The sequence below is a fragment of the Oreochromis aureus genome, linkage group 11 (genome assembly GCF_013358895.1).
Source record: "Oreochromis aureus strain Israel breed Guangdong linkage group 11, ZZ_aureus, whole genome shotgun sequence".
In the NCBI taxonomy this organism is placed as follows: domain Eukaryota; kingdom Metazoa; phylum Chordata; class Actinopteri; order Cichliformes; family Cichlidae; genus Oreochromis; species Oreochromis aureus.
Genome location: NC_052952.1, coordinates 7,932,997 through 7,944,773, shown reverse-complemented (window position 1 = coordinate 7,944,773; position 11,777 = coordinate 7,932,997). Strand labels below are relative to the sequence as shown.

Sequence of the window (11,777 nt, the reverse complement as noted above, 5' to 3'; positions counted from 1 at the left end):
TTCTTTATTTCGCGATAAATTATATTCATCAAATTCCCATGTATTAAAGAAATAACTGAGCTTTTAAAACTGTGCAATGTTACACATTCCACTGTGTATTCAATGACATTACAAAGTAATCATGCAAAATGAAAACACACACATACATATATTGACCCTACACTTTACAGAAGATTTAAGGTCTTTTAAGAGTAAACAGCAAACTATATGCTCTATTCATGTAATCTCATATCAGTGGTCTCCCAGCAACAAACTGGTGAAACACTTGATGACACATAAAAAGTTATCAACAGGCAGCGAGGGAAACTAAATCACACATTACTCCAAATACTTCCTTCCATTTTCTGACAGTTTCTTTTTTCAATAACCTTGCTTTAAGATAAGATAAGATAACCTTTATTAGTCCCACACGTAGGAAATTTGTTTTGTCACAGCAGGAAGTGGACAGTGCAAAAGTTATGAAGGAAAAATTAGAATAAAATAAAATAAGAATAAATACAGTACACAACTGTACAGACTAATACGTTAGTTATAAAAAATTACGAGAAGAAAAAGATAAGAAAGAAAGAAACTCAGAATGAGCAGAGCGGCTGTAACCGGCTGCCGCACACGGGGGGCGCAGGAAGTAGTTTGACTTTAAGATGAAGTAGCTGATTAGACAAACCACATCACCCACGCAGGAAGGGTTCCTATAAAAGCCGAGTGCTGTCAAATCCTCTTTGACAGACATCCCATCATGAACATGGTGAGTATTTGACACAGCTGTAGAGCTTAAAATGGAAATACGTGATAGGTTCACATTTCAAAACTTATTTTACGAGTATGCAAATTCTAGAAATGGGAAAATATTTTACAATAGAAAAAGAATAAACAGAAATATGCATTTATGTTTAATTACATTTGCTTATGTAACGCGAAATAGTTAAATACTTTAATCACTTTTATCAATGATTTGTAGAGGAAGTTTGCCACAGTGGACTCTTTTGTGCTTACAGTGTACAGATGGTTTATCTATTAGATGCTGCACTGAGGTTAAATAGGTTTCCTCTTGTTAGTTTCATCCTGGCCCCTGAAAAGTCATTGTAGAAGCTAAATATCAGGTCAGATCAGACAAGAGGTAACTTTTACTCTAAGAGTTAGTGGTTAGAAACAAAACACAGTTAATGTGAGAGGATTAAAAACAAACAAACAGAAATGCTTCCATATTTTTGATGCTTGTTCCTGTGTTACTGTTTTTGACTTGCAGTTTAACCTAGTTAATATTTCCACTACTTTAGGTGAAATTTTAGAGCTACAGGATGAGGGAGTTATAACTCACAGGCATAACAAATCACATGTTCTGAGGCAATTTCAGCACTTATCATCAGGTGTCGTCTCTCTCTACAGCTTGTCGTGCCAGTGCTGTTCCTGCTCTCCAGTTCACTCTGTCGTGCCTCACCTGCTCCCACCTTTGACCATCGAGACCCGGTAACCGGAGAAATCCTCAAATGTCCCAAGTGTCCACCAGGCACGTTCATGTCTGCTTATTGCACTGCCACCACACCCACACAGTGTCAGCCGTGCAGAGATGGCCACTTCACCGAGCTGTGGAACTACCTGCCCAGGTGTCTGTACTGCAGTAACATTTGCACAGGTAACCTGGAGGTGGAAACAGAGTGCTCCTCCACAACCAACAGGATCTGTCGGTGCAAAGAAGGCTTTTACTCGGCTGATGACTTCTGTATCAGGCACACAGAGTGTGGCCCCGGATACGGGGTTCAAACCAAAGGTACAGTACCCATTTATTAAATATGAACTACTAAACCATCCATTCATCTTCTTCTGTTTATCCAAAACATCATTATGTCTAACTCACTTTACACTTCCACTGAATGTAGTGACCTGAAGTCCTCTGTTGTCCTTTCTTAGGTACACAGCAGACAAACACTGTTTGTGAAAAGTGTCCAGCGGGATATTTTTCCAGCTCATCTTCTGCGGTGGATTTGTGTGTAAAACATCAGGAGTGCTCCAGCGGGCAGAGCGTACTCCTCACTGGCTCAGCCTATTCTGACACCGTGTGTGGCACCTGTGAGAGTCTTGCAAACGGAGGTATGTTATTAATATTATCTGCCAAAAACAAAATGTTTTTTTAATGCAACCAAATTTACAAAGTTATTTCAAACTTTCTCAGGTGAGACTCTCAGGACATTCCTCTCAGGATTCTTCCATTCACACAGGATGCGTGTAGGAAAACTCAAGAAATTTGTTTCCAAGTGAGCACACTCTTTGTCTGTTTGATTATTCTCCTGCACTCCTTCACCTCTAAATTCAAAAAAGATGCCCATTAAACCATTGTCTCCCTGCAACAGATACATCCTTACCTCGTTGGAAGAGAGGCGCAGTCTCCCCAAACAGAGAGAGCCTCTCATGGATCACATCATAGACTGGCTGGCAAAGGCTCCAGAGGAAAAGCTGAGGAAGGTTCCCGACATGTTAAGAGCTTCAGAGCTTAACTCCATGGCAAAAAAACTAAAGAAGAGACTCCATGAGATTAAGCAGCAGAACCCAAACTGCAGCTTCACAATAGATGAAGTAAACAATGCTCTCTAGTCTGCAGTCCGTTACACATTGAAAACATTTTTATAAGTGTTATAGGAGGATATTTTTACACCATTCTCCATTTTATTGGCGTACATGCATGGTTATAAAGGTAGACAAATGTTAACACAACTAATATTATTTTTATACATTGAGGCTTCTGATTGGAAGACACATGACTCCATTACAGATGAGTTTGGTGAATTATTCCTATGAAATAAGGGCCACAATGAACAAGCTATTAAATACATATATTCACATTGCTACAGCTGTTTTTGTAAATGTTGCACTTAACTCCATATTGTTACAAACTTAAGGGTGAAAAATAAAAACAACAACAACAACTAGAAATTCCACACAAAAAAAACTGAAATATGAAAATATTTTGAACATGACATTGTGATGTTATTTAAAGTTTTAAATAAAAGGATTTTTATAAGATTGTGAGTGTCATTCAAACTGAAATATTTTACCTGCCAAGTGTAAAAACCAAACAGAGTATCGCGCACGCTGTAACCTAAAGTCACAACCTCCTGTATCGCCTCCTCCTTTATGACCTTCCTATGAATGAACTAATTATTTCAAACAAGTACAAATGTAGCTCGTCTTTCTGGTTACCATTATCCTGGAGTAAAACATGTACTTTGTAATTGTATTACAAAGTACTACAGTTAGAGTGAGGAAGTGTTAGAGATCCCATAAGTATGAAGGACAAGGAGTCCTGGATATAACAATTGGACAATTTCATGAATTAATAATTGCATAAACACATTAGTAAATTCATTGTAATTATAAATGTATTAATTATTTGATCATTTACTTGACAATAAAATGAAGAATTGGTAGCGATTTCAGCCTAATGTCAAGAGAACTTAGAATGCACTGCTCATCAACGTTTTGTTAAAGTATAATACTGTAAAGGATCCTTTTAAACTTACAAAAATACAGTATTGGTTGAGTATTCGCCCCCTTCCTGATTTCTAATTTTTTGCATTTTTGTCACAGTAATATTAGACAAAGATAACCTGAGTAAATTCAAAATGCAGTTTTCTAATGATCATTTCGTTCATTAAGGGATAAAAGCTATCCACACCTGCTCCACTGTGAAAAAGTAATTCCCCCTAAAACTGCTTGTGCAACTCTTTGCAGCAAAAACTGCAATCAAGCACTTGTGATAATTGGCAGATGTGGGAGGTGTGTAGTTATAAACCCTGCAATTGTCCATCAAAACAAAGAGGCAGAAAACAAAAGTTCGTTCAGTGCTTGACTGCAGGATTTGTGCTGCAGCCCTGACCTGTAAGAAGGTTTACGTTCCTCCTTAGCGTTACGCGCCATCTAGTGGCAACTTTGAGTAAACACCTGATATAGTAACAAGCAGAGGTGGCAAAAGTACAGACATTATGTCCTCATGAATCAGAATACTTTATTAATCCCTAAGGAAATGATGCCGTAAGTAAGTAGGTGTACTGATACCCTGTTTGTATTTCCGCCACCCAAAGCTTATTTCTTATCAAGAGAAGGAAACAATGGCCACTTTGGACAAAATAACTCATCTCAGCTTAGGGGCATCTGGTGTGTCAAATGTTCATTAGAAATTCATACAAGCCTTTCTATAAAGGTATCTATTTATGTGCCCTTTATTAAACTGTAATCAAAGTAAATAAAGACTAATTTCTACTAAACATAAACTTTCCTCAAAACTTTACCGCATTTTCTCACAATAGACAGTAACTTTACAAGAAAAAAGGGAAGCTTCCACATTCAAACTGCACCTAGTCTTCACAGGAACAGTGTTGAGCTGTACGACCAACCCTTCCAGAGAACTGGCTCGCAGCCTGTTACTGCCAGTCCACGGACTTTTTGATAACTAGAAACCTTTTGCATGTTTCCAGGTGTCCTTCCACTTTTATTTTTTATAATTATATTCATTTGCATACATATGTCACTGTTGATGCGAGATGGTAAAGAGCACCACTAGGGCTGAGTGATATGAGGAAAATCTAATATCGCAATATTTTTTGGGTATATCACGATACACAATATATATCATGATATGGTTAAATAACCTCCCAAACTATATAGTACTTCAAATTGCACTGGTATACTCATTCAAACTGACCATTCAGTATTTTTTCTACTTTGAATTCAAAATTCTGAATGAACTGAAATGTTTTGTTTGTTTTTTTCTTATATAAGTTGCACACAGAGGTTTTTCCACAAATGACAACACTGTCACAGTAAGTCTCTTTCTGTGGTCAGTAGTAGACCTTTATCAAACAAAAGATCATAGCAATAAAAAAGTCCATCAACAATTATTCATGAGACAAAACAAACAAACAAACAAAAACGAAGTGAAAGTAAAAATGCGCTTTTAACCCTTTAAGGTCCACACCAAGAAAAAAGCAATGGAAAAAATCTTTGCTTGCATTTCTTATTGACTTGGGTAAGTAATAACCACAACCAATCATTTTTTTTCAATAGACCCTACAGTTTTTAAAATACTGATCTCTACCTCTTCCTCACATATGCTAATTATATACAGGGATGAGTGATGGGCATGGAATGGTGATCTTTGCATTGGACTCTTTGCTCCACCGTTTGACCGATGAAAGAGGCACGAACCCACAGGCATTAAGAAGGCTGACACATTTGTTGTCAAACCATTTTACTGCAATCAGACCTTCATCAGACCTGTAATCACAGGCTCCACGGCCCTTCTTCATCAGATCTTTGTCTGCCATCAAGGGAGCTCCACCAGTGCAGTTTGATCACACAGTACCAATGCACCTGACACAAAGGAGGTGTGCAAGTTCTGGACCAAGCTGAAAGTTGTGAAGAGCTGAGGTTCTTTTATGGGTTTCAAAAGTGTTTTTTACAACTTTGGCCTAGAGGTAGCTTCTGCTCCTTTTCACTGAGGGGAGCATTGAACAATGTAGATCCCCGTTGATACAGCAGCAAGTCGTGGATGATGCAAGATGAACTTGGCAGAACAATTTAAAGCCCCACTCATCTGGTTTGTTGGCAATATACTGGAGAGTCCCAGCCCTTGTGGCGGCTTCATATGAAACCATGACCTCAAACACACTGTGGTTGAAGGTGGATGGTATCATGAGACAACAGTCACGAATCTGCCACAAGACCATGTGATTTTTAGCCATATAGTACTTGTTAAACATGAAATTATAATTTTGACAACTTAGTAATATTAATTTACCAGCTACTGTAAATTGGTAAATTTACAGTAGCTAACTATAGGGTCTATTGAAAAAAAGGTAATTAGTTGTGATATTTGTGATTTCCACATGTTACTCTTGATTACATGTTACTCAGAAAGTTACAAAAATTATTTACTGAGGAAATTATTTCAGCATATTCTTGCTGTGCTAACACTTAATGTGATTTATCAGCAATTGATCACATACTAAACAGATGTATGTGACTTGTAAGTCCTCTAACACTATATCAGGTTGGATGGTTTTTTGTTTCTGACTTCCTGGTTGGGACAGGGATAAGAAGAACCAACCGTTTGGATTCACAGTGCCTTCTGGTGGATTTTTTTTGGCATTACAGATGAAAACCAATTGGTAGAAAAGACTAAATAAGTTAGGTCAATTTCAGTGAAAGCCTCAGTTAGACATAGGGCCTGAAAATGTACTCTACCAATTGGTTGAGCAGAATGATAAAGGGTTAAAAAATATATATATATAATTGTAAAATTTAAAAAATGTGATGACCTTAAATTACAGAAGCAAAAGTCTAGATAGTGACTATAAAAACAACTGACCAAGAACAGTCACAGGTGTCACAGTTGGTTTATTCAACGTTTTCTGTGGGGAGACGTTTAAAACATTCCTAATTTTGCAGCTAAATAAATTTGTTTGTTGCAATTTTTGCAAATGAACACATTTTATTCGACATCCTCTTTGTGAAATCCAAATGACAACGTGTCTCATTCCCTCGCTTGTCTGTCGCCATATTATTCCCTATCTGGTAGTATATAAACACATGCTCAGCGCAGTGCACCGGGTAGACAAATTTTTAGAAAACTAATGACACACTTGTAGGGTGTAGGAGAAAAACAGAACTTCATACAGACAGTTTAGTACTTCATGGCAATTACTCGATGTATACTCGAATGTTACGATAAAGCCTTCTTAACCATCGTATGTGGAAAAACTTGCATTACATCAAGTATACTCATATCGCAGACCCCTAAGCACCACTCAAGTTAAATAACCCAACAAGTGTATATTTATTTTTCCTTATGTTAGCGTGGGTTCAATTTTCTATTTTGGAATGTAAGATCTTTACTCAAATAAAAGCAAAAAAGTACAAGCTCTGAAATGTACTTCAAAAAGTAATAAAGTAAAAACTAACTCCTTGAAGAACCTTCTACCACATATTTTTTTCCAAACCTTACTGAACCTTGTGCTACATTAATGCAATAATAAAATAATCACTGTAGGAATACAAACTTTACTTCAGTCTAAATTTCAATTCTAACAAAGGTACTCAACTTGAACCAGGTAAATAGAACATGAGCAGAGAAAAAGAAGGAAAATAAAAACTCTTCTGTTGTTTGTCTGTGAAGGTTCTCAGTCATCCAGGTCATCGTAGTCAAAGGAGTTTGCAAAGAAAAGCGTCTGGACTTCTTTGAGTTGCTTGAAGATGTTTCACCTCTCATCCGAGAAGCTTCTTCAGTTCTAAGGTCAAATGGCCGAGAGTCCCAGATTTAAACCCAGTGGGAGTATCCCCAAGGAGGGACAAAGGACCCCTGGTGATCCTCTAATCACATGCGCCAAGGTGTGAAAGTGGGTGTGGGACCTAATCAGCCAGGGTTTCGGGTGAGCTCATTGTGAAACCTGGCCCCACCCTATCATGTGATTTCCTGAGGTCAGATGGCCCAGGATGTGAGTGGGCGTTAAGGCGTCTGGGGAGGGAACTCAAAACTGGATTATAGATGGCAGACAGTTGGTGTCGTAAACCACCGCCTCTGTTCAAAGATGGTCGCTCACAGTGGACATAGATGGCCTCTTTCACTCCTCTTTCAAACCATCTGTCCTCTCTGTCCAATATGTGAACATTGGCATCCTCGAACGAGTGACCTTTATCCTTAAGATGCAGGTGGACTGCTGAGTCTTGTCCTGTGGAGGTGGCTCTTCTATGTTGTGCCATGCGCTTGTGAACAAGGGGGTCCTTTGTCCCTCCTTGGGGGGATACTCCCACTGGGTTTAAATCTGGGACTCTCGGCCATTTGACCTTAGAACTGAAGAAGCTTCTCGGATGAGAGGTGAAACGTCTTCAAGCAACTCAAAGAAGTCCAGACGCTTTTCTTTGCAAACTCCTTTGACTCTTCTGTTGTTTACATTATAGTGGGTTTCTTTGCCTCTAAACAGCAAAATAAGTAGGGAAGCAGTTAAGTTGTGAACCAGTCCCTGTGCACCAGTCCAACACACTGCTCTTTAGTTTAAACTCATCACAGTAGTGCAAATGAACCTGTTTATCCTGCACTAACCTGCAGAGGATTTCATGCAGCTTTTAAATAGCAGGTAGCCTACCTCAGCCCCTTTCACAATATGGCAAAAAATTGTGTCACATGACGACCTTATTGTAAGCTAAGGGTTGGACTCATCATCAACAAGGAGAAGACCAAAATCCTTAAGATCAACTCCAATAATAACAACCCAATCATCCTTAGTGGGAGTCCTCTGGAGGAAGAACACTCTTTTACCTACCTAGGCAGCATCATCGACCAGCAAGGTCGAACCAATGTAGATGTCAAGGCAAGGATTGGCAAACAAACGTTGCCTTCATCCAGCTCAAGAGCATCCAGAGAGTTGACCCTGACTACCAAGATCTGACTGTTCAACTCCAACTTGAAGTCAGTACTGCTGTACGGGGCTGAAACCTGGAAGACAAATAAACATTTTCCAACAGCTGTCTCAGAAGGATTCTCCACGTTTGCTGGTCAGACACAATCAGTAACATCAAACTATGGGAAAGAACCTGTCAATTCCCAGAAGAGGAAGAAATCAGGAAGAGATGATGGTGCTGGGTAGGGCACACTTTACGCAAACCAAGAACCAACATCGCCAGGCAGGCTCTCAGGTGGAATCCCCAAGGCAAGTGAAAGAGAGGCCACGCAAGAAACACCTGGCAACGAGACCTCAAGGCAGAAGCAAAAAAGATGGGCTACACCTGGACCCACCTAGAAAGAATGGCTCAGGACAGAAATCTCTGGAGATCTACCTTTGGCGGCCAATACCCTGGGAGGGGTGACAGGCAGTAGTAGTAGTTATTGTAAGCTTTAAATCTCCAGTTTACCAAATACCACTGAGCAGTCATTGCCTGTTAATCTAACCTCTCTTCTGCCTCCCACGTTCCATCTTTCTTATCTTTCTCCATCTCTGAGTGAAGTTAGCTCTCTTTCTTTTCTCTCTCTGTGAAACACAGCAGCTGGACCTTCAGCTAGCAACACTGTGTGTGACTTGATAGCCTATAATAGGTCAAACATATCTCAAATATATTAATCATAAATGTTATGAAACCATTGTAAGCCAGAAAAAATTATCTTGTAGAAGATAAGTGACGATCACAATAAAACATGAAATCGCTAACACTGAGACATGGACACAATGACATGACAGAGGCAAGAGAGAGAGTGATGGACAGAGAGAGAGAGAGAGCGACATGGAGATGAGACAGGAAATGGACATTCATTGTCAGACATAACTACACACAGAAGACACAGAGAAGGACACATTAAAGACGATCTGACAATGAACAAAAGAAAACTCACACAATAAATACACGTGGGTGACGAGGGAAGTGGAAACACAAGAGAAACACAGCTGTAAAAAGTTAATACGTGATGAGGCAGGAGGAAACCAAAGAGAACACACTGAACACAAGAGTAGAGACTGTCAAAATAAAACAGGAAACATGCAGACTAAGACACATGGACTTGACACTGGGACCAGGGAAGAAACAAACTGGGAACATGGGAACAGAATCAGGAGACGAAAACAATGACATGACTGGGACACAGAGACGGGGACAAAAAGGAAACAAGGGACACAGAGGGAGAGGGAGATAATGGGTCGGGAAGTAAGAATTTTCAAACCGAAAATCATCACTCCAATAACCAACAATAGGCGATATATTCACGCATGAGCAGACTTTTTGATGGGCGGAGCAATGTAATCATGCACGGACTGATTTGCGTGTTTAGAACACAGAAGACGTCCAAACATGGACGAACTAATTGCCAAATTGCACACTGGAGGAGAAGGCGCAGATAGAAATGGACAGTTACCTTAGCGAGGAGGTCGTAGACGGAGAAGACGATCCACTGGTTTGGTGGAAAATGCATGAAAAACGTTTCCCATTGATGCCACACATGGCACGGAAATATCTGTGTATACCAGCCACAAGCACACTTTCAGAACGCGTTTTCAGCACCGCTGGTAATATTGTTAACACTGCTAAAACCTGATAAAGTAAACATGCTTGTTTTCCTGTCAAAGAGTTTATAAGTTTTGTTTGGAGGGAATATTTTACCTTCTTTCTTGTTTGTTTCAGTATTAATATAGATACTTTTTGGATTAGTCATTTAGTTATTTATTTATTTGAGATGCGCCAAAACACACAAAAAACTTTAAAAAAAAATTTTTTTATGTTCACTGGAAAAGACATTTTGATTTTTAACTTATTTGTTGTTTGGTCGAGTGTGTAAGACAGATAAACACTGGAACGGCCCGTAAACACCATTATAGTGGAAAAAAGAAGCCAGTTTCTCGTTGTTTCCCTGCAATTCTTTCTTTCTGTTATGAATTTGAGTAAATGAATCGCTGCTGCATTTGGGCACACTCTGACCTGGGTGCATTTGCTCGCAGCTAAAGGAGGGTGCCGTTAAAACAGCGCTTTTATTTATTTCTTTTGACTGCTTCTGTTAGCTTCAGCCAACATTATTAGCAAAATTACTCATGGGCAAATAAATAAAAAAAATCTCCCTTGTAAAAACGATTGACAATAACCTCAGCCTATAGACTCAGATAGTTGACATATCACCCAACCTTACCGGGGTGAACATACATGAACTGACATGACAGACAGGGGAGCCATGGAAGGAAACACAAGGGGGGGAACAAGACACAAGGACACACACAAACACACAGAGAGGGACACAGAGGACAAAGACACAAGGGGAACCTAAGAAACAAAGAAACTAAACTGATCACAAGCAAACTCAGAGACATAATGATCTCAGAGCTAACTAGTCAGTTCAAGTCCAAAAACCAAAACCCATTAGGAAAATCTGTATTTTCCTAATGAAAAGTTATCAGATTAATTATTGTTATTGTTTAATTATGAAAAATTATCATACACAAAAACTTGAAAAGTCAATGCCAAAATTTTAAAATATTCAATTAACAATCACTCAATACTAGTATGACTGAAAATATTACAGCTGAGAACCATTTTATAGATACATGTTATTATCAATCTGTATTGAGTATGAAATGTTTTTCAGTTTTACATTTAATTTTTAAAGCCTAAAACTGCTGCTTTACAGCAAGTACGATGCATATTATGACACATAGCCTACATAATCCACTTCTAATGCTCAACTCAACTAACCTTACCTGAGTAAATCGAGGCACACATATTACTCCAAGCTAAACTCATACATTTATTGTAGCATGTGTTTATCTCATTAGTTATTTCATAGTCATATTTGTTAATGTATATTTGTTAATTAAACAAATGGGATTCTGTAGTTTTAAGGATGTGGGGAATTCCCGTAGTTTAAACATCAACACATAAACCTAAGCCTAGACTGTGAATCCATCCATACATTTTCTTCCGCAGTTCCACAATCACAGGTCACCAGTCTGTCACAAGACTAACACAGAGAGACAGCCAATCATTCACTCTCACATTCACACCTATGGGCAATTTAGTTTTACCATTTAACCTACCGGTAACCCCACTGTATACCACTGAGCTGTGTTAAATACATTTTTAAAATCTTTTTTTTTAATAAAAAAAAAATATTGTCTCGTCAATTTTTTGTAGCCTATAGCACATTTAAACAACAGATTCCAGGTCTCTAAAAAAAAAGCAACAAAAAACAAAAAAACAGAATCAATATATAGGAAAACCGTGTCAACTAATTATTATGGGTTCTTAAAATCACA

General features: G+C 38.6%; 1 protein-coding gene across 1 annotated transcript; it reads left to right on the top strand.

The window, feature by feature from the left end:
• Window positions 1-736: 736 nt before the first annotated feature.
• LOC120442620 (tumor necrosis factor receptor superfamily member 6B-like) lies at window positions 737-2,999 on the top strand. Its single transcript, XM_039619467.1, has 5 exons — window positions 737-745; window positions 1,387-1,768; window positions 1,909-2,088; window positions 2,171-2,252; window positions 2,349-2,999. Exons 1-5 carry the CDS (start codon window positions 737-739, stop codon window positions 2,587-2,589), a joined length of 894 nt encoding a protein of 297 aa, XP_039475401.1. The 3' UTR covers window positions 2,590-2,999.
• The last annotated feature ends 8,778 nt before the right edge of the window (window positions 3,000-11,777 follow it).

Coding starts and splice junctions, on each gene's coding strand:
- LOC120442620 (XM_039619467.1), top strand. Junction 1,769..1,908: donor ATACGGGGTTCAAACCAAAG/GTACAGTACCCA, acceptor GTCCTTTCTTAG/GTACACAGCAGACAAACACT. Junction 2,089..2,170: donor TGAGAGTCTTGCAAACGGAG/GTATGTTATTAA, acceptor AAACTTTCTCAG/GTGAGACTCTCAGGACATTC.